General features: G+C 57.7%; 1 protein-coding gene across 6 annotated transcripts in view; it reads right to left on the minus strand.

Annotated features, from left to right (window-relative positions):
• Positions 1-3,497: 3,497 nt before the first annotated feature.
• AK8 (adenylate kinase 8) overlaps positions 3,498-22,623 on the minus strand; it is an 80,034-nt gene continuing 60,908 nt past the window's right edge. For all 6 annotated transcript variants that reach the window (XM_081151234.1, XM_081151231.1, XM_081151233.1 and 3 more), the window contains 2 exons: positions 5,115-5,195; positions 3,498-3,853 (listed from right to left, as the gene is read on the minus strand). In XM_081151234.1, the coding sequence (XP_081007360.1) occupies positions 3,616-3,853; positions 5,115-5,195 (319 nt within the window). In that variant the 3' untranslated portion in view covers positions 3,498-3,615. The remainder of the gene's footprint in view (positions 3,854-5,114; positions 5,196-22,623) is intronic.

The following is a 22,623-nucleotide window of genomic DNA, read 5'->3' on the forward strand; positions in this document are numbered from 1 at the left end:
GGTCCCATTGAGTAAATACTGTTGGAAGTTTTCGGTGGTGGCACTGCCATTAAAACAACAAGATTGACAGAACCAGCCCGTCCTCACCTGCTGTTGGCACATCTCCAGACCCGTCCTGACCACACCTCTGTGCCACCAACCTTGCCAGATGCCTAGACAAAGGTGCATGCTGGGAGGACAGAGGGATGTTTTAGGGGACCAAGGGCAGAGGTGCGTCTCAGAAATCAGATGGTCTTTTTCTCTCATTTCTGCCATCTTTGTCAAGTGTAAGCCTCAGACGAGGGGGGAGTGATTTTTTTTCCTGTTTTTCTCTACTGTATCCCCAGGGCCGGCCACAGAGTAGGCGCTAGATAAATACTTGTTGGCTGAATGAGGTGGGCCTTGCTGCCTCAAATGCCCTCTCCCTGCAAGCTGCCAGAAGAGTGACCAGCTGCCCCCAGTTCTCTTTCCAAATTCCCAGGGGAGGGAAGCTGATTGGGCAGCTCAGAGTCCCCAGCAGGTGCAACACTGGTCTCCTCAGCTGCAGACAGGGTCCCCCAGGAGAAACACCTGCGGGGGCTGCGGGTGGGGGTGGGGAACACCCAGAGGGACCCCGCATGGTCTGGATTTCCCACTGCCAGGGGAGCAGACAGGGAGGGGACCTTCTAACCAGACATAAGCCAGGGTGACGCACTGGGGGCCGAGCAAGGGGAGAGTTTGCAGTGAGCATTTATGATAAAAGAGGTTGAAAATGAGCTGAGGACTTACATTCATGACAACATCGGAAAGATTTGTTCTCTTGCAAGTGACTCCAACCTCAGTGACCTTTAAGCACCTGCTGATCTGGATGTTAACAAGACCTTGGCCCTCAGGCCACAGGACTGGGCCTCTCGGGGGCCAGGAAGCGCCCAGATCAAGGGCAGCAACGGAACCGGATGCTAATGACGCCACCACCGCCGCCCAATTAGGCCAATTAGCAGAGCCCTCAGCCCCAGCTGGCAGGGAGCTGCCTGCCAAGCAGCGGAGGGATAAGGGCCCTCTGCTCATGGCCTGTCCCGGGCAGCTACCTATAGGAGCAGGATCATGTGGGGCCCACCGGGGAGGTGCCCCACACTTCTCCATGAAGCCAGGCCCGTCCCTGTGCTGTCCCTGCACCAGGGTGGTGCCAGAGTCCAGTCAATGCCCCAGGGCCTGCAGGAGGCGGTGGGATGAGCTCCTCAGGGTGTTGGCGGAAGGCCACTCACCCCTACCCTGCCTCGGGGGAGGCAGGTGCCACATTGTCTTCACGTGGAGTTCTGGGTCCAGGGACTTGGGGCCTGGTCCCTCTGCTGTGTTGGGCAGGGCAGTTCTAGACACACTCAGTAGTTTCTTAAGACTTGATAGAGCCCGTAGAAGGCCGGGCTTCAGGTCCCACTGGAATAGCTCCTCTGGGGCCTGCAGAGTCCACAGCGCCCAGGGACAGTGGCACCATAAGCTGGCTGAGCTCTTCCATGAGCCCCAGCCGCCTCACCACTAGCAGCCTTCGGCAAGTTACTTAACTCTTTGAGCCCCGCCTCCCTCAATTATGGATAAAACAGCACAGCCCTGGGGAGCTGAGAGAATGAGACCCGTGCGTGCTGGGGGTCGTTACTGAGCGTGGCTGTGCGTGGGCCCCATTCCCAGCCTGCCCATCACTCATCTCACCCCACAGAGCCTGCCAGTGCTGCCTAGGAGGCCAGGACTATTTTGTTCTCATACAAGGATCCTGAGGTCATAAGGTCACACGGCCGCTTGTGGCCCCAGGCTGCTTCGTCCCAGGGCCCTTGGTCTTGGCAGGAAGTCACCTGCCTCACAAAGTGCTGCCTGGAGTGGGTGCAAAGGGCAGGACGGCTCTCGCGTGGGGGAGGGGAGAGGTCATCCACAAAGCAAGCATTACTCCGCTAACTAAAGAAGTGGCTGGCCCTAGACAGTTTGGTTCAGTGGCTAGAGCGGTCGGCCCTTGGGACTGAAGGGTCCCGGGTTCGATTCTGGCCAGGGGCATGTGCCTCAGTTGCAGGCTCAGTCCCCGGCCCTGGGTCAGCCGGTACAGGAGCGGGAGGTGACCAATGTCTCTCTCTCTTCCCCGCCTTCCACTCTCTGAAAAGCAATGGAAAAAATATCCTCAAGTGAGGGTTAAAAAAAAAAGAAGGCTGCTTCATAATGTCTTGTCTTTGGCTAAGAATTTACGTCCAAATGGTGTTTTGCTGACCAGACAGGACCAGTATAGTGAGGTTTCATCCTCTGGTATTCGAAACAAGCCCGGGGGCGGGGGGGCGGGGAATGGGGGCCTCAGCCAGGCCGCGCTGGCCTCCTTCCCACTCACGGTCTCCTCCCGTCTGGGGCACTGGATGCAGCGGGCACAGCGCATGCTGGGTACTGAGCACAGCGTCTGCAAGCTGGGCTGTAGCGAGGACCCCTTCTGGGGCCTCCTGGGGCCTGAGGGACCCATGCTCAGGGGCTTTCAGGGTAGACACCGTCTTCCCCGTGGGGGTTGGGAAGAAATGGGGCCTGGGCGGGGGAGGGCCCTGATGGCGTTTCAGGAGGCCATACCCAGGGCCTGAGCAGGGCCAGGGGCTGAGCTGCCCACTGAAAGGGTGCAGAGGGGAGGACATCACCTCTGGAGAGGGGCCAGCCCCATGAGGCCAGGGGTTCGCGCTGCCGGTGACAGGCCTGGGACCACCCTGCCTGCGACTGGGGCAGCCGGAGGGCAGGCCAGGGAGGCGCAGGTGAGTGCACACCAGCGGCCACCGCAGTCACTCCATAGCCAGAGCCCGGGGCAGGTCCTTGCTGGAGGGACTCGGGGCCACCCCAGGCTACAGGGATCCCCAGGCTTCCCAGAGCTCAGAGACTGGAACCCCAGTCTCAAGCCCGGACAGGCCCAGCCTGCTGAAGCCCCACAGACAGAGGGCCCAGAGCGCCGGGTTCGGGTCTAGCCATGAGTCCAAGCGACCTGAGGTTAGTCACTTACCCTCTGTGGCTACAGTGACCTCTTCTGTCAGTGGAGGGCTCACCCAACCTTCTTCCTAACGAGGTAAGAGAGCAATGGCGGGAGAGGGCAGGGCTCTCGAAAGAAGATCACGAGCTCTGTCCGCCCACGGTGCCACTCCAAAGACTGTCTGTCCCTCCTGTCCGCTCCTGGGCCCTGTGGGCTCTGCGGGTCACAGAGGAGCATGTCGGGGGGGCCTGAAGTCCGGCCCTCTACAGGGTTCTAGCAAAACAGCTGAGCGTGTCTAGAACTGCCCTGTCCTGCACGGCAGCCACTAGCCACATGGGGCTATTTACACTGAGGAAAAAATTTTTTACTTGATTTCAGAGAGAGGAAGGGAGAGGGAGAGAGAGTTTCGAGGTCAGTGACTTCCCTGGCGCACAGGGCACGGGCGCTGAGGCCACAGCGCACCCAGGCTCTGCCCCGCTCGCCACACCGCTGGGAGGCCTCCCTGGGCTTCGCCCCTCCTGCGCTCCCAAGCCCCAGAACAAGGCCAACTCCAGCCACCTCCCTTCAGGACACGCGGGTCTGGGACTGCACCCAGCGCTCTTTATTGGCTGGGCTGAGGCTCCAGAAGGTGGGGGCGGGGGATCAGCTTCCTTTCCCTGGGGATGGTCCCTGCTCTGCACCCATCAGAGGACTTTATTGGGCAGGGGGTGAATGATCCCGCTCTCTATGTACTCAAAGACTGTGTAGGGGTCCTGGTCCCCGTTGAGGGTGATGGCCTGCTTGTAGAACTTCTCCAGCTCGGCCGAGTTCCTGTAGAACAGGTCCATTTTGAGCTTGACTTGCTCCTCAGTGTCCTTGGGGTTCTGCTGGAGACGGGCCTGGATTTCCATGGTCGGAGGCGGCTTGTACATGAGGTGGTACCTGCAAGAGAGCAGGGGATGCAGGCGACCCTGGTGCAGCCCAGGCGGCGGGGGAGACAGGGGCCCTCTGTCCGACCGTGGGCCAAGCGGGTCACCACCAGCAAACATTTACTGTGCACCGGCCTTGTGCGCAGCCTCGGCCGGGTGCAGGAGCTACGGAGACCAAAACACGGTCCCTGCCCAGGGGAGGGAGATGCGGTCCACACCGGGACAGGATGGAGCCACAGATGAAGCCCCAATTCCTTGCTTCCTTTCTCTGCCTCTCTTTCTTCTTCCTTCCAAATAATGTGTGTTTAGCGTCTGCTCTACGTCTGGCATTTCATCTGCTGTGGACAACGCAATGACAAGCAGGACAGACGGACGTCGATGCCGTGTTTCTGGAGCTTCCAGTGAAATGGGGGAGGGGACACGGTAACGACAAATGGGAGCGGAGACGACAGGAAGTGCCACAGACAGTCCTGCTGGCAGAGACCCCAGGGCGACCTGATGGCCATCCTACTTGAGGGGGGTCAGCAAAAGGCTATCCCCCCGCAGCCAGGATGAGAGCACAGACCAGGCCTGTAGTTTAGAAAAATCCTGGTATTTCCTTCCTGGCCCCCCCTCACTCTACTCCTGGAGTGGTCCTGGTTGCCAAGAAACATGGTCCTAGTTACCAAGAAACATGGTCCTGGTTGCCAAGAAATGTGGTCCTGGTTGCCAAGAAACGTGGTCCTGGTTGCCAAGAAACGTAGTCCTGGTTGCCAAGAAACGCGGCTTGCTGGGGTAACTGGAAGCTTTCACCCCTCAGCGATTGCAGGGACTTTAAATTGCATTTCAACGTGAACATGGTGATTGTACTTGGTGAGACTGCAGAATAAAACTCAGAACCCACCCCCTGTGACCTCGGGAAGGCTCAAAGGTGACCTGGTTCCCACAGGGATGTGTGCGGCCTCACTGTGAGAACAAAGGCCCAGTGACACGCACAGGTGACACCTGCCGGGGCGGCCGGCTCACATGCTGGGGTCAGACAGCACCGGCGAAGGTCACGACCACAGCTGTGGCGCCCGCGACATTCACCTCCTGGTTTCTCTTCCAGGCAAAGCGGGTGGATAGGGGCTGCCCAGGGGAGCTAGTGGGTGCACCCCTTTCTAGAGCGTTCTGTCAGTAGCCACCGGTGCTGTCCCTGGAGCAGTCCCGCTGAGCATCGGTCAGTCAGGCGGAGGGAGGAGGTGCCCTGTCCCCGGAGCCTTCAGATGGCCGCCCCCCAGGAGCCTGGCACAAACCTTTCTCCGGTGACAGGATCGGTTCTCCTCAGGGACAGCCGCTCGATGACAGAGTCTAACGGCACGTTCAGGAAGAACACCCTGCGGGGACAGGACAGGCACCAGGATCAGCTGGAGAGAACCCAGCCACCCACCGAGACCAGGGTCGGGTCAACCCAGAGGCGGGGGGGCCTCCGGAGCCACCTGCAGGGGCCCCAGGCACCCAGCTCTCGGAGGCCAACTGGGAGGGATGCAGGCGGGGCCTCCCTGCTCTGAAAGCTCTCCGCACCTGATTCAAGATGGCTCCCAGCCCCCCTCATTTCCGGGGGGGCTTTCCAGGAGGCGCCGTTCAGGTGAGCTGTGGGAGAGCAGATGGCCCGTCCTTTCTGGAGGACGGCGTGATGGGGGAGACTCTAACCTCCACGCTTGCTGGGTGACCCGGGCCACTAACACAACCTCTCTCAGACTCAGTTTCCTCAACTGTGAAATGGGGCTAATGGTAGCTGACCGGTGCTGAGGATCTGATGAGATAAATTGTGCGCGAGCTCAGAGCGGGGCTTGAGCATCCTCGGTGCCCAAACACAGCAGCTGGTGCTATGATGGGCCATTTATTACCGATGCCCTCCCCGGGAGCTCAGGCTCCCTGGCTGCCCCAGCCCTCCTGGGAGAGGTGGGGTTGGGGGGGAATTGTGCTCAGCTCCCTCATTTCCTCTTTCAGAAAGGGGCCCCCCCGGACCCAAACGAGCAGGGTCCTCCAAAGCCGAGAGCCCAGCGGAAGAGTCAAGCACTCACCCCTAGCCCAGGGCTCTCCGACGGGCGGCGCTGGGGGATGCACCTCCTAAACGCCTACTTCAAATGGTCTAATCCCCCCTTTTTGGCAATGGACCCCTTTCTCTCTATACAACCTGACGAGAGAGGTTCTCAATCGGGTGTGATTTTACCCCGAGAAGACACTTGGCAATAAATAGGGACAGTTTTGGTTGTCACAGCTGGGGAGGGGGTGGCACTGGCATCTAGAGGCCTGGACTATGGGTAGATACCTTACGATGAGCAGGACACCCCCCCGCAAGGATTGCCCAGCCCCAGTGTCCACAGCGCGGGGTGGAGACAAGCGGGGCAGGTGTGAGCGGGCGCCGGTGGGGAGGGGCAGCTGTTCGCGGCTCCTGCCCAGACCTAACCCAGGCCCTGCCTTCCCGCATCAAAACCTCTCCGTCTGTTTTTAAGAGTGGCTTCTGGAATATTCCATCGCTCACTTCCTGCCTGCGTACTGAATGCGTACGTACATTTGTTGAGTGCCCGCGGGGTGCCGGGCACTGTATACGCCCCTCGCATGGAACTGAGACGCGGCATCTAATGGAGTCATCACCATCGACATCCAGGCTGATGACTGATGCGAGCGGCTTCCATTGGGGACAACATCGGTGACAACAAACGCCCCCTGTGCACCCACAGCCTTGTTCATTTCACTTTCAAGTAAACTCAAGCAAGAAGCACCTCTGAGTTCAAGAAAAACGCACATAAATGAGATTCCCCTCCGCTCTTAGGGTGGGAGCTTCTTCCAACTCAGTCACCCCAGAAGTGTCGAGCGGGCTGCCAGGAGGCCACACCTGGCTGGGTCCAATGGGACACGGGTCCCCAAGGACTGTGGACCAGTCTCTCCGGCCCAGGTGCCACCTGCTGGGCCCAGGGCAATGAACGGCCGACGCGGGCCCGAGTCCTGACAGCCAGCAGGTGCCCGGGACGCACTGTGAAGAACGAGTGAGTGGGCGTGCGGCGTGCAGTCCTAGTGGTCTGTGTAGACCGTCCACTGCCTGATTTCCCACCGCGGCCAAAACTCCGCCGACTGGGAGGGTGGAGAGCTCTGTGAAATGCCGGGGCCGGATGCCCGAGACATCGCCCTCATTCCCAGGAACCACCCGCATCGGAGCCCGCGGGGGCCGTGGCTGTGGGACGCCCACACCCTTGCCCAGCAGTGCTGGTCTGGCGGGTACCAGAGGGAGCCAAGTGTTCCCCCAGCGACTGGAACCCGCCGCCTCGGACAACACCTGGCTCCTCTGCAGGTTCCCCAGCCCCAGAAATTAGATACAGACTGTTGACTACACATTTTCGGGGGGGGGGGGGATGGGTTCATACTTCTCAAAGGTGTCAGCTCTTAAAAGTGGTTCTGAGTCTCTGGTCTGAGAGACGAAAGACACAGCCATGGCCGACTGTGAGGAGGTACAGGCAGGGTTGCCCAGTTGCTGCCCATTGTCCCCACACTCGCTGCTCCCCTCAGCTCACAGGTGCCGCCCTGATCCCCTCTCATCCCTGTGACTCATTGGGAGTTAACTCACCCCAGGGCCGCAGGGCTGCGCCCCAGGGAGGCCCAGATGTGGCCCATCTGAGTGCCGGCCCCTCCTAGCTGCGGAACTGGGTCAGGGCGCAGGCCACTCCGAGCCAGGCCCACGAGAGGCTGTCCCCGGCTCACCAGGAAGAAAGGAGCTTCAGTCTTGCTGGGGCTGCTAGGCCGACGGTGTGGGGCCTGGGGTTGCCTGGGGCCTGCACTCAGAGAGAGCCTCCCCGAAGAGGAAGCCACCCCAGAGAGCAGAGAGTTGCCAAGAGACATTGTTTGGGGCCCTGGATCAAGCTGTGCCTGAAGCCAACACACCCCTCAACGTCTCCCTGACATAAACACATAAATCTCTTCCTTTGCTTACACTGACTTGAGCTGGTTTCCTGCAGTTGTTACCGAAGGACACGTAAAACATCTAGTCCCTCCAGTGCCGGTCCCTTCTGGAAAATGTGTGAGCTTGAAAACAACGTGAGTCCCTGGGTCAGTGTTTTCTCCTTCCAGGCCAGCTGCTCCCACCGCCTCTCCGCTCCCTCTCGCTTTTTGCCCAGGCTGTTTGCTGAGGTTTGCTTCTGCCCCGTCACCAGGAAGACCCTCACTGGGACCGGACGGGAGCCTCAGCCACCTGCAGGTCCAGTCCACGAGGGGGGGGCATGGAAACCCACTTCTTCCCTGCACACGTCCCAGATAATGACTTCCGCTCACAACATGCTGCAAAATAACAGCCACCAGATAAGACATGTGGGATGGGGTGCATCTGCACACAGGGAGCGGCTGTGTTCCAATGTGCTTTTATCCCTTACACTGCGAGCGTGCCGGGCCCCCGCCGCACCCCGGAGCCTGTGAGGCCCAGCGGCAGCACCGCCACGGGGCTGTCACGGCGACTGGGGCTGCCGGTGCCGCTCCGGAGCCAGCAGAGAGGATGCCCGCCGGCTGCGAATCCCTGGTAATTGAAGCCGCTTCACAAACAAGCCCCGACTGAAAGGTTTTTAACCCAGCGTATCAGGACCACTTGTCGTTTTCAAGGGACAGGCTCGTGAAAGGCCGGCAAGATCAGACCAGGTCGGTGCTTGAGACGCGCAGCGGGGAAGGGCCTTGCTGGAGAGGAGCCGCGTCCCGCGTCCCCGAGTCCGCACGCCGGGAGCTTCTGATCAGGAGGCTCCGGCACCGGGCCCGCGGGCGGCGTGGGGCCCGCGGGGCTCTGCGCACACACACTGCCTGCCCCGCCCGCCCCGCTTTGCCTGCTGTGTTTCTGCTGCTAGTTCACGGCCGGGGAAGGGAGGGCAGTGAAGGCAAAGAAAGCAAAGGCCGCTCGGAGCGGGCGGGCTGTACACGAACACGTAGAATGGTCAGCTCGTGTGTAACCAAACCGTGTGCCCACGGCCCATCGGGGAGGTGATGTGCCGAGAAGCTGTTGCGGATTAGTCCTTGGGCAACGGCCATGGGTGGGGCGCTCGCAGGGATCGGGCCGGAGAAAGCGTTCTTACCGGCTTGTCGGGACGAGGCCTCGGTCCGGCGAGCAGCGGAGGGAGGCAGCGAGGAGCAGGCAGTGTCGGGACGTCGTCAGAGCCGCGCGGAACTGAGCTGAGGGCGGCGCAGAGAACGGGGACTTTGGAGAGACGCCGCGGAAGGTGCAGGTGAATTATGGACAGACGACCAAAAATCAAAGATACAATTTGGGCCACCTGCCGAAGGACCCACGCCCCTGAACACGCTGGGGGCGAGCTGGGGCCGGGCGCCGGGCTGCCCGCCTCCCTGCGCGGTGGCCTTCGCGCAGGGCACACGGAAGGCGCTGAACAAATCCGCAGGCTATGCGGAGACCGGCCGGATGGTGGGCGTGAGGAGCCCGAGTCCCTCTCGGAGAGAAGCGTCCCATCAGCTCAATGGGCAGGTCCCCGGGCCAAGGGCACCCCTGTAGACCCGTGTCACTGCTGCAGGGGACAGCGCAGCGGGGACAGAGTTTAAAATTTCGTACGGTGCGTGTTTTACTCTGACAAGGGTCCAACTTGAGAACGGAAGCCGTCTCGCTCTCACTTTAAACCCGAGCGCCGAGCGGCCAGCCCTCAGGCAGTACTTCCCGCCCTGAAAAGGGGCTCCCCCGGCCAGTGCGTGTTTAAAACTGTGCACAGCTCATAGCGGCGGGTTTACGCTGCCAGTGTCCGAAGTCTCCCGGGGCGAGGAGGACAGGCCCTGACTGTCGTTAACCAGTAAGTTAGCGCGCACGCCCGGCCGGTCACGACGCGCTGAACAAACGCAGCCTCGGGTCGAGGGGGGCGGCCGGGGCTCAAATCCCTGCATAATCCGTCTCCATTTTAAAGTCGTCTCAACAGTCCTGCCTCCTTCACCGCTCGGGGGAAAGGATAACCGCCCTGCGCACGGCCGCCCAGACTCCCGACAATCGCGAGACGCAGGTGGTTGGTAGCCAGGACGCTCTGCTAACTTTCCCCAAAGAGGAAGGCAAACGGGTTTAAAGCACCAATGACCGTACGCGGCGGACGCGCCCGGAGCTACGGGACCAGCCTGGCCAGCCTGCGCCCCTCGCGGCGCCATCTAAACCGGAGACTCTCGTCTGGCCCCGGACCGCTTTATAAACTCTGGCCGGTGTCTTTTCCCAGCCCCGGGAAAGGCCCCATGTCCAGACTCTCCCCGACTCTGCCCTCTCCCCACGCTCCTCGTGCCCGGCCCTCAGCAGGTCACCAGGAAGGGCCACCCGTCGTCCACACGTGTCACCCCGTTTCCCCTCGGTCGCCCTTCGTCTCTGTGTCTGTTTGAGGGGCCTGGTTACCTGCTCAGCTGGTCACCTGTGTGCTCGTGACGAAGATGCTGCCGATTCCCGGGGGCCCGCCGTCCTTCCCGGGCACGGGCCACACTCCACCCTCCGCCTCACACTCCGGGCGCTGGAGCGGCCCCCACACTTCGCGGCTTCACCTTGAGCCCCCCGCCTCTCCTTAGCCACCGCCGTCACCGCAAACCTTTGCATGCCCACTACGGGCCAGGCGCCTGTGGCACGCGTGGCACACACATTACCGTCCCACTTAAACGCTCGCAGGAAGCACACGGCCCGGGCCCTGGGATCCAAATCCGAGGCCTGGGAGGGGGGGCGGTGCCTCCGGCTGGCTCCGCAACGCTCACGGCAGCCCTGCTACCTTGCGTAGGAAAAGGATTCGGCTTCATTCCCTGCAGTGGTCCCAGTGGCCCCAACGGTCCCGGAGAGCTCGTGGGGTGGGGGTGGGGGTGGGTGGACCCTGCGTATGCACCCCCATCCTCAAGGCTCGCTGGACCCCACCAGGGCCCCCCCCCCCGTGTGCTCCGTCACCTAAGACATGCCCGCCTGGCGCCCCAGGCTGGGACCCCTCCTCGGTCAGCTGCCCCCGAGGGCTAAAGACAAATGACATGGATTCCAAAGCAGCCTTCCTCCCGCCGGCCGCTGCCTTCCTCCGGAACCCGCCCGCGCCCGTTAAACCCACGCTTTAATTACTCCAAAATCATGCTAAGTCCTCGCATAAATGTTGCGAAGAATTTCATTACACTAAGTTGGTTGCTGCTGGAGCTCCCGGTTGAGAACAGACATACGCAAAAGGGACCGATGCTGTTTCCCAAATAAAACGGCGAGGTGACCTCTGTCGGGCCGCCAGGTGTCAAAGGAGAACAGCCGCTCCCGTTTCACAGGCCCGGGGAAGTGCCCGCCAGCCCTCCAATCTCTCCGGTCTGACGTCCCGGGAACCCTAAGTGTGATTAAATACCGATAACCAGTGGCAGTCGTGGAGGGGGAAAGTCCATCAAGAGGACCCCAATATGTTTACAGCGTCCCGGGGGATCTGGGGATATTCACAATCAAGTGTGTAAATATTCTAAAAAAGGGTCCTGAATATTTTATGAATATTTGTCATAAAACAGAAATAATAACCACTGTGCAGAGCTATTAGAATTAATATTTATGCTGCCCACCATGAAATATTCATGGGGACAGAGAAAGGGGGGCCCGTAAGACAAGAATTAATTTACATCGGGCTCGGTTTACCCGCTGGCTTGATGTTTAAAGCCGGTTGACAAGCCTCCGTATGAATCCGCCAGTCACTTTCCCGCAGCCGGCGGAGCGGAGGGGGTGGGGACGGGTCCGGGCTGCTGACAGCTCACAGATTGAGTTTCTGACAGCCCTTAAAAACCTAAACGGCCCCCCACCTTTTTTCCTTCTTCCATTGCCCGGGGCGCTCTGTTCTGCCGCGGTTCATCCGATCTCCCCTTCCATCTGCTGAAATTAACGAATTAATGAGCGCGATTCGCTTTACAGCGGGGCCCTATGAATGTTTACAGGCGATTAAATTATAATGCGGGGCGGCTGTATAATTCATGAGCCAATTAAAGGAAGTGTTAGTTGATTTGATGGGATGAGGGACGTACAAAATGCATTTAACTAATGGGGAGCCGCGGGCTGCGAGGGCCGGCTCCCTCTCTCGGATTACGCGGCTAATTGCCGCACTTTATGGGGCTGTCACCGATGGCCATGCATATTTCATTGTTCTCAAATACTTCGATTGTGTGCGTCCGTGTCGGGGCTGTAACACCGAGAAGCCGGGCCAAACTTGGCTGTAGTTACAGTGGCCGGGGCCGTGGCCGAGGCTGGGAACCTGAGCTGGGGCGTCGGGTGTCCCCGGCCATTAGGTGATTAAAAGGGCCCAGCAGGCCATCGGCTTTTGTTTTACCAACAATTCCGGATGCAGCGTCAGGACGGTGGCAAACCGGGAACTCGGGGAACTCGAAGCCCACCACACCCGGGTCCGGGGTGCAGGGGGCCCTGGAGTCACCCAGAGGCCCAGATTGCCCCCGGCACTTCACCCGCGATGCTTCCGAGCTAAGGGTTTCCTCCAGGCCTGACTCTGTCCCTCCACACAAGGTGGCCACTAGGGCTTCATTAAACGCAGTTAGTGGCAAACTCGGACCCAGACTCGAAGCTCTGTCTCCAGTGTGCTCGGGAGGAAATCTCAGAGAAAAGCCAATGAGCCCCCACAAGAAGATCACCCCGGAGCTGGGAGGACAGCGTGCTTCCAGAGGCTGTGCAGGGGACACGTGGCCGACTCCAAGCTGGAGCAGACACACGTCACCTTCATAGCAAAAATCCTAGTTTACTCTGTGGGGACCGGGACAAGCGTCCCCCAACTCATCCCAGGTGGTCATGGTTCTCAAATACTTCCTCCGACTTCTACGCCCGGGTCTCACGCGAGCTAAGCGCGCACACACACCAAACTACAAGCCCCGCGTTAACACCCTCCACCCCCTGGGACTCCTAAGACAGGACCTCCTTGGCGCCCACTCTCGCGCCCAGAGCTGCGAGGACAACAGGCCAGTGGCCAGGGGCACGTTCCCCAGCCAGGGCCCGCCCGTTCTCCGTCTCTAAGATGCGGATGGGACGGGGCAGCCAGGCAGAGGTGGTGAAGATTGAAGGAGCCAGTCCATGGGCCTCGTACTTGGTCTGGCACGTAATGATGGCCCGGGTCATTCTAGGTGAATTATTATCATGTGAGACGAGAGACTTCAGCTTGTGCCCTTAAGGAGGCTCCACTCACCGCTTTTGTCCCTCACAAATGCACACAGTCAGGGGCGGCCTCCACCCCCAAAGGCACGTTGGACGCTGGGCTGTTGCACTATTTATGTTGATTGTCCAGCCCTGAAGGCACAGGTGCGTCTCTGTGGTTCTCTGCCCTGTTGTTACCTCCTAGAACAGTGCCCAGCGCACAGTAGGTGCTCAGTAAATGCTTGTTGACTGACTTACGTTGTCCTCAAGGACCTGGTCCTCAGGACGGAGGGAGACTCTCAGAGGGGTTGCTTGGTGGGAGCTGTGGGCAGTTGGCAGGATGAGTGGGGACAGCCACAGCCACAAGCCCCCAGCCGTCTTTTCATTTCCTCCACGACCTACTTCCTCCGCCCTGCTTGGCTTGCAGTGTAGACACCCGGCTCATTTTTACTGAGTTTCTGCTGTGTGCACGCTTTGGGCTCCCAGGCCTCGCAAGTGCCTCCCGACCTGTCTCTCCCCGACCTCCTCCCACGTGCTGCCAGGCCTCCACCGCCTTCATTTACGCCCTGCATCTTTCTCTTGGGCATGGAGGCCACACAGGACCATAGCAGACACCGCGGCGACCTCCCCGGTGCCCTTCAGAGGACTTCCCAGAACGCCCCCACTCGGGCAATCCCCCCGAGCTCCACTCCAGGAAGGCCACTCCCAAATTCCTCCCCAAATTTCTCCCTGTGGTGGGCAGCTCGTACTGGTGGACTAGCACAGACACAGGTTCAGACGTCGCCATGCCACAGAGCCCCCCCTGGCGATTTGGTCACGGCAGGGTCCTCCCCACGCGAGCGGCCTCAGAGGGAGGCGCCCCCAGAGCCGTCGCCTCCTGTCCTGCGCCTGCACTAACGTCAGGCCGCATCCAGAGACACGTTCCTCGTAGGAGTTCGGTACGAACTGCACCCTGGACGTGAATGACTGCAGCTGGGGGACACTTGATTTGGAGGGGTGGAGGGCACCGGCCCTGGGAGGCCTCACCCGGGCCAGCCCCGTGGCCTGTCGGCGCCAAGAGAACACTCCCCTAATTGCCCTCCGCAAAGAAACCCAGGGTTAAACTGTTTATCTGGTTGTGCTCCGGGTTAAACTTCTTCAGTGAACCGACCCGGGAGGTGAAACCGGAGCTTCCAGATAAAGCCGCTCCACGTCCTTGGCTGGGGACGCGGGGCTGCAATTTAAGACTCCGGGTTTCGATAGTTGCCCATGAATTAAGCCTATTACTCGTGGGCAGAAGCCTACCGGCCCTGGTGGGAGCGACCCCAAGGCCTCTCCCTGCAGTAACCCTGAGCCTGGGTGGGACCGGGAAGGGGGGCTGCGAGCCACTCACCCACCCACCGGGGGCCGCAGGTTACCATGTAGCGTATGAAGCGCAAGACAGGGACGTGATACAATGTTTGCAGTTAAGATCCCCTTTTTGTAGAGTATCTCTAAGGGTCAGTACATATACCGAAGTGTTAACATTGACTATCTCTGGATATCGAAAATATTCAATTAGCTACATTTTCTAGCTTTTCTATGGTAAGCGGATTCCCTGTGTGACGAAATGATTGAAACATACAAGGGCAATAACCCCCATCCTGCCTCAGGCTCTGTGGCCAGCTTCTTGGGGCTTCCTGCCCGCCTGCCTCCCCCCCCCCCAAGAGGGACGGTGCTGGGTCTTCAGGGCATCCCGAGCCTTCACAGCCCCCCCCCCCCCCGCTACCCCTCCCAGCACCAGCCCTGCTCTCCGGACCAGCCGCCCTGGACATGCCTGGCGCCCTCCTGCCCGAGCCTGGATGGCTCTTCCCCCCACCACCCCAGGGCTGGCTCCTTCCTTTCACTCAAGTCTTAGCTTAACTGACCCTCCCTGAAAGGTGCCTTCCCCAGTCACCCCGCCTGCCGCCAGGCCTTCTGAGCCAGAGCACGGAGACCTTTGTCTTCCCCACGGAGCGCTGTCTCTGTGGGTATTTCTCCTTTGCTTGTTGGTGACTGTCTGCCTCCTCCCCTGGGAACCTTCTCCTCGTGGCTGTCGCCCCAGGGTTTGGGGCAGTGCCTGGAAAGGAGCCGCCGGCCACAACTGGGTGATGAGGACTCTGACGTTCAGAGAGGTAAAGTCACCTAAGTCACCCGCCACCGAGCGTGGGCCCCGCGGTTCCTGGGCCTTTATCTTGCTTCTCCATTGGCAAGACGCCCACCAGTGGGTGAGCAGGCCCAGGGCTTGGTGGGCAGCAGGCACGGACCCTCTACCTGGCCCCCATGGCATGGCGCCAGGATTTCTTTCTAGAAGGGCCTGGGCAGTGCCTGCTTAGCCGTGCTCACGGGACGTGTCCGTAGAGTGGCACAGTCTGCTCAGCTGGTGGGCCGGAGTTCCTGGAGGGGCCGAAGCCATCCTGGAGCCTACCCCAGGTGCACATCCTGGGTAGGGAAGGGCCCTCGGCATGGCCTCCGGCTGCCGGCTCCGGGACATGCTAGCGTGCTCGCTGGAGGACTGGGGGTCACCCTCCCCCAGGTGGCCCTGAATGGCATGCCTTCCCTGCCCTGCTGGGGTGCAAAGGGCACCTTCGCTGTGGTGGGACCCCCCTCCCCCTCCACCCCTCCTCTCAGTGCTCATTCCTGCAGCCTCCCAGAGTGGTGCTAAAGGGACAATGGGGACGACAGGCAGGGTTCGAGGAAGGCCTCCCTTGAGCTGAAATAACTGGCCTCGGTTCATGCAGCTCAGAATGTGCCAGTGAGGCCGAGTCCCAGACCCCTGGGTGCACGGCTCCCGGATAATCCGCTCAGCTGAGCAAACACTCTGGGGAAGGAAGGAGGGAGGATATGGATGCCGGAACCCCCACGGAACCCCCAGGGCAAATGGGACACGCGGGCAGAGGTGGTGCGAGGCAGGAAACGGGAGGCACTGAGCAGGTTACGTTTTTTTTGATGTTTCTGAAGCACCTCGGCCCGAACGGGCGGAGATGTATTTCAGTCCAGGACAGAAATGGCTGTTTGCATTTCATTATCCTGGAGCCTGACTGCAGGCACAGGCCTGAGACCGAGAGGAGTCCCGGGGCGCAGCGGGGACCGGGCGCCGCCCAGCTCTTTACATTTTCCTGACTCACAAACAAGGCAGCATGCAAATGAGGGAGCCGCTCGGGTCCCCTCGCCCTCCTGATTGGATGTGGAGGCCCTAGTAGCCCCGCCCCTTTCACAGGCATTTCCATCCCCAAAGGTCGGGGCTCCCGAGGCCACGGCTGGCTCACTCCCCTCCCGAGGCTGAGCCGCAGAGGGACGCCAGCAGAACGCCCCGCTTCCTCCCCCAGCCGTGCCCGTCTCACCCGACCGGACAACATTTTCCAACCTGATTCCATTTTTTTCCGACCACTTAAAGGAAAGGCCTCACGGCCACATTACCGCTGACCTGCTCAGCCAGGCTGTGCGGATATTTTTATCAGCACCTTCCCTTCTTCCAGCTGACAGGAGCCAGCACCCGCTGCTGTGGCTGTTTGGATTACAACTGGTTGTCTGAAATATTTAGCAGGTATTATTTTCCATGTGTCGGGGAACCGGAGCACCATCAAAGGTATCTTCCCGGTGCCAGTGGCCTCCCTGCGCACCAAGGCCTCCCTGGGAGAGACTGCTGTGGTCCAGCACCCTCCACCCCCTTCTGAAAGGCAGAGCTCCTGGGGGAGGGGGCCTGGAGGGCCGGACCACAGCTCACCCACCTTTGCATCCCCTGAGCATGTGCTGTCTGCACATAACACTCACATGGGGCTTAACCAGAGTTTGCTGAACCTACAAACGAGTGACCCTCCTGTTTGCCGAGGTCCACACACCAGCAGCTGGGGAAGCAGCAGCCCACTAGCAGCACCCCAGGGGCAAAGAGGACCCCAGAAGCCCTCCAATTCTGCATGCAGGCTGCCTCAGACCCATGATGGGCTCCTACCCACACAGCTGCTCCACCCAGGGTCAGGGGCCACAGCAGGCCAGGGTGGCAGGGCCCGTCCTCCACCGGACCGGCTTCCCTGCACGTCTGTTGCACGCCTGGCTGGCATCCAGTAGGGTCCCGTCCCCAGCCATTGCCCCTGTGCCCCTCGATCACATACCTGAAGGGCAAAGAGCTCAGGCTTGCAGTGATGCAGCTACGGAGGCACCGCCTCTCGTCGGGTTAAGGTCCTTTACGCCCCCGCCCATGAAACAGCTCACTCGAGATCATTGCCAACCCTGCATACTGGGTGGGGGAAAAGTAGGTTTACAGCTGTATGAGAAACACAGAATTTATTCTTGTATTATAATTTATTATTGTATTATTTTCCATATGAACAGCTGTAAGCCTCCTTTTGCCCCACCCTGCATAGAGCTCACCAGGCTGGTATCTGGGGAGGTCTGCCTGGCTGCAACCAAATGCTGCACAGAGCCATTTCCTCCCCGAGTATTTGTGTTTTCAAGTGTTTATCAGCCTTTCTGTCATGATCAAGATTTTAGGAGCACTCTACACCAACTATGAGTTAAGTACATAATTTCGGACCCAGCCACTCCCGGTTTGGTGCTTCCTTTGTCTCTATTACGAGGCAGCACTTGCCGGGGGCGCCTGCAGGTGACAGATGAATGCCTTTGTCCAGGGGCAGCCACAGTGACTGATATTTCAATCCGGGAGCAGCCACGGGGAAAAGTGGGAGACACATTTCCACAGCTCATGACCATGGTTGGAGGGCTTGGGAGCAAAGGGCCTGGCTCAGGAGGGCTCCCTCCAGGGACGAGGCCTCTCCAACCCACCCAGGTCCCCAGGTCCCCAGGTCCCCAGGTCCCCAGGTCCCCAGGTCCCCAGCTCCCCAGCTTTGGGGAAGGAGGGCCTACCTCCTCTCGGCAAATGGAAAAGACGGATGAGACAGAAAGACACTTCTTTCCTCTGATGAGCAGAACCATCTCTCACAGAGCGAGTGGTCCGGCTGTGCCCGAGGCCCTGCTGGTTAATCCAGTCCTGTCTGGGAAGCGCCGGAGAGGAGAGCGCCAACCCTGGACGACAGTGGAGACGGCTATAGTTTATCATTCACTCGCTCACATAATGATTCCTTATTGCACATTCCCCTGCACTGTCTCCTTGAACCCGCAGCCGCTCTGCATCATGTGCACTGTTAAATCTACTTTGCAAGTGAAGAAACAGAGGGTCTGAGAGGTGAAGTAACCAGAAGAGCTGGAGCTACCTCCTGCCTCTGAGCCGTGGCCTTGCTGTTCCCTCTGTTCGGCATGCTGTTCCTCCCAACTTCTCATGAGCCTCCACGAGTCCACGGGGCCTCAGAGCTGACCAGAGCAGTATGCCTCAGACTCACTCACTCACTGACCTCCTGCCCCTGAGTGGCCCCCTACCCAGAGGGGAGTTCGTCTGTCTGTCCTGTTCACCGGCCCCCACAGCTAAGCATCTGTCAGCTGGCACCAATTCACACTCAGGGCTCTGCCTCCAAAGCTCATGTGTTTAACATTAAACCCACCGCTCTGAGAAAATGTCACGGCAACGCCAGCCAGCGGCCGGTCCCAGGGAGACTGAGAGGCCTGCTTCCGGAGGGAGCTCCAGGTCCATGCTTCCCGGCCGCTCACCTGTTCTCACAAAGGACGGACGACCCTGGCGTGTTTCTACCACCAGGCACCAGACAAGCTGCCCGAGCTGAGTCTGAGCCCAGAGCTCCCAAGGACCGCGCCCCACAAAGGCTGTGTGCGGGGACCCACCGCATCACAAGCTGACCCCCGCGCTCCGCTCGCAGAGGCGCTGAGCACACTGGCTTCCAGCCTCTCCAGAAGGCGCGGGCCCCTGAGAACAATTTCCGTCCATGATGGGCCTTTATGTTCATAAGCGCCATGTTTGAGTTGTGGCTGAAGGCTCGAAGCAATAACAGTTGAAATAATTGTCATTAAATACTCAACACATAAATCGAAAAGTAACTGCTGTGGGCACCACAACCGTTCTTGAAAGAAAACATTTGGGTATATTTTAAATCCACCCGTGATCCTGAGAGAAAGCTATGCTCCCCGAAACTTGAGTTCTGTGATGTCACACATTTCCATAGCTTGAGCATGTGCGTGCGATTCAGCTGAACTGTGCCACGTGCCAGGCAGCTGCGGGAACATCACTCGCGGCGCTGGCCCCTGGCCCTCTGCAGTCCTGCAGCCCCGCGTCCCTCACTTCAGCGAAGTGTTTGCTCCTTGGATGTTCCAGCTGTTTCCAAAGGACACCTGCCTTTGGTCTGCAATGCTAGCACCCACTGAGAATAAAAATACAACCACATTGAGCCACTCCACATCTAGGATTTGAATCTGTAGGGACAATCTTATGACTACGCGGGGCCAGACAGCCAGGATGTTTACTGCAGTGCTGTTTGCAAAGTGAAGGAAAGAAAGGAAACAGTCCAAATGCTCTTCAACAGGGGCCTGGTTAAATTAATGACTGTACAGCCACAGGCTGGAATACTAGGCAGCTGTGAAAAAGCCTGAGAGCAGAGCTGTACAGGCTACAGGGAAACATCACCAGACACAGTTAAGAGAAAACTGAAAACCAGGTCACATAAGGACGTACGCTTGACTGCATGTTCAGTGGTTGTGTAGTGGGCCTCCATCTATATAAAATAAAGGCATATATTTAAATCTCCTTATTGCTGCAGAGAAACTTTCTAAAAGAACACCCTATAAATTAAGAACAATGATTGCTTCCGGGAAAGGGAGCAAAGGTCTGGGGTGAGAAGAAACCTTAATATTCCCCCATTTTTAAATTAAGACATATTTTGATATATAAAAAATAAGTGGCATGACATACAATCACTCTGGTCACAACGATTTACTGAGAACCTACTATGTGCCAGGCATTATTTTAGGAGTTTGAGATACATTGGTAAATAAGACAAAGATTTTTTCCCCCCTAGAATAATTTCTATTCTGGTGGATACATTCTAATACATAGAATATAAAACTAGCCCTGGGACCCCACTACCTAAGTAATTCATCACCCCAATACTTGAAACCCCCTGAGGGATCCTAACCAATCCTATCTTGTGTCTACACTCACATCAGAAGAGAGCCACCCTCGGGAATTGTTAAAATGTGTATGAGCACCTACACATGTTCAGTTTTGCTGGACATGCCCTCTTACAACTTGCTTTTCCCCTCAGCATGACTTTTCTCAGACTCCTCCACGTTGACGTGCTTGGCTGCAGCTCACTGCCTTCAGGTGCGGGATGGGCTTGGTGGCAGCTCGCCAGCCTCTTCTCCACGGTCACCTGCCTGTTTTTGTGTTTTCAATCACACTCACGGTGCCGCCGGGAGCAGTCTGGGCCGCGGTGTTGGGGGATGGGAAAGTTTTACTCGGATGTATTTCGTAATTGCAGGACTGCTTGGATTTTCTCTCTCTTCTGATGTCAACATCGGTAAGACTTTTTTTTTTTTCCCTCCTGAATTTATCCACCTTGTCTGTGTTTCCAGATTTATTGTCATAACGTTGTTCATAATATTTTTCCTACCCTTTTAAACTCTGCTGTTTATGGATATGTCCCCATTTTTATTCCAAGTATTGTTTATCTGTGCAGTCTTTCTTTTTTATTGCTCAATCTTGCCAGAGACATGCCAGTTTCATTACTTTTATCAAAGAACTGACTGTGGCCGCCCCGTCACTTAGTTTCCTCCTCCCTCGGTTTCCATCTCGATGGTCTTTTCCCTGACACTCTTTAGGTTGATTATTTCTCTAACCTAAGTCAGAGGCTCAGATGATTCATTTTCAGTTGGTTTACTTTTGGGACTTATTTTTTCACTGAATATTTATTTGTACTCCTTCGATCTCTGACTTCTTTCAGTTAAAAAATAAAAGTAACTTTTTAATTGTACATACTACCCTTTGGCTTAGTGGTTCTCTCATCAGTGGGGTGCTCTCCTTGTCGCTGCTGGTTGCCGGAGGATATGGGCTTCTTGCTATGTCACCAAAAAAAAAGAATTTTCTGAGTCTTGCACAGGAGAATGAATGTCATTTATTTGGGCGGAGTTAAATCCCCAAGTTTCCAAGGTCCCGTTTCCCGCTATCCCACCAAGGAAGAAGTGTAGCTGTGGCTTCAGCAGGGCTAGGATTAAAGCTTTTGCCCAGAGTTTTCACTCATTGTTGGGGCACACCTCAATCCAGCATCAGTCCACAGCGTGCGGGGTCCCTCGTGGCTGTGGGCCATGCAGCTGTGGAGGGAACACAGGCGAATGCAAGAGAGCCACAGGAGCACAGGGCCAAGAGCCTCAAGACAGGGAGCTCCTTTGTCTGGGGGATTAAGTATTCCCAGATTTTTGAGGGTTTGTAGTGGCCCCACCCCTCTCGTCAATTATCTTTGTTTTCAGGTTAGACTGACCGGCACCTTCCCTACATTATCCCAGCTTTATTGCACATATCTTCCTGGCTGCATTGTTTATAATAGAAAAATGCAGGAAGCAGATGTCTGCCGACAGGGCATTTGGATACATTGTAACACATCTGGGCTGCATCATTGTGTACATAAACTATTACCGTGTAATAGTTTGCAGTGTAACACTGTACAAACATATGTACAACAATATTTTATTATGGAAAAAGCAAGTCATATGAGGACCTACACATAACCTTATTTTTGTTTGTTTAAAAAAATCCATGATTTAGAATTCATTGGAAAGCAATCTGGGTTTTAGTCCCAGCCACAGCACTTGAATGGTTCCTTAGTTGGTTCAATCATCTATTTATTAAACAGTGAGCACAACATAGTCTCTGCCCTCAGGGAGCAGAAGCATGCAGCCGAGAAAACCAGATGGCCAGTGCCCTGAGGGAGAAGGGCAGGGGCCTGGAAGCACGTGGGAGAGGCTTCCGGCAAGTTTCCCTAGCAGACAATGTCTAAATACTCAAAATACAATCCCTGGGATTAAGGAAGGTGCTGAAAAGGCACCTTCCTGTGGGCAGTCCTGTGGGCAGTTCTGTGGGTAGGGGGGGCAGGCCAGGGACAGGACCAGCAGCCCCACCCGCCACTCCAAGTCTGGGGACCTTGACCCTTGGGCTCTCAGCCTTTCTAAGCCCCAATTTTTGGGGGCTGAAATGAGAGCCTTGAACTGATGATCTCTAAGGATACCTCAAAGTCTGACATTCTCCAACGTCGAGGCTGCCTGGTGCTGAATCTGAACCCTCTGGAAGAAGCTGGGGCCTGCAGCCGAACGGAACCCTCTCCCCAGACACTCCCTCGGGCAGGGGCCCAGCCTGACACACTCCGTAAGTGTGGGTGGAATGAACGGACCAGAGAGCGAATGAACGACTAAATGAGTGAAGGGCACGGCAGAAAGGCCAGGGCCAGATCTTACAGACGCGTTTCTAAAATGGGCCTTCAATGTGATCACACGCTTTTCTGACACAGCCGAGTGCTGGCAGGATAACTCGGTGGAGCCGGCCCTTCTCTCATTTCTGACAAAGCCCAGCCTTTCTGCCCTCCGCCACTTGCCAGTCCTGCCAGGTAACCAGATCGCTGTTAATTAATAAAGCTGTCAGGTGGATTGTCCTCCCTGGTCATTAGTATCCTCTCAGAAAGAGAACCCTGCCATCGCCACCCCGGCCGTCCCGGCTTGCAGCTCAATTAGCTTAATGCTATGCAAATGAGAGGCTCTTCTCATCATTAGTTTATAGTCCACAAATGTTAATCGCATAATTGGGC

Source organism: Miniopterus schreibersii (genome assembly GCF_964146895.1).
Source record: "Miniopterus schreibersii genome assembly, chromosome: 11".
Lineage (NCBI taxonomy): Eukaryota > Metazoa > Chordata > Mammalia > Chiroptera > Miniopteridae > Miniopterus > Miniopterus schreibersii.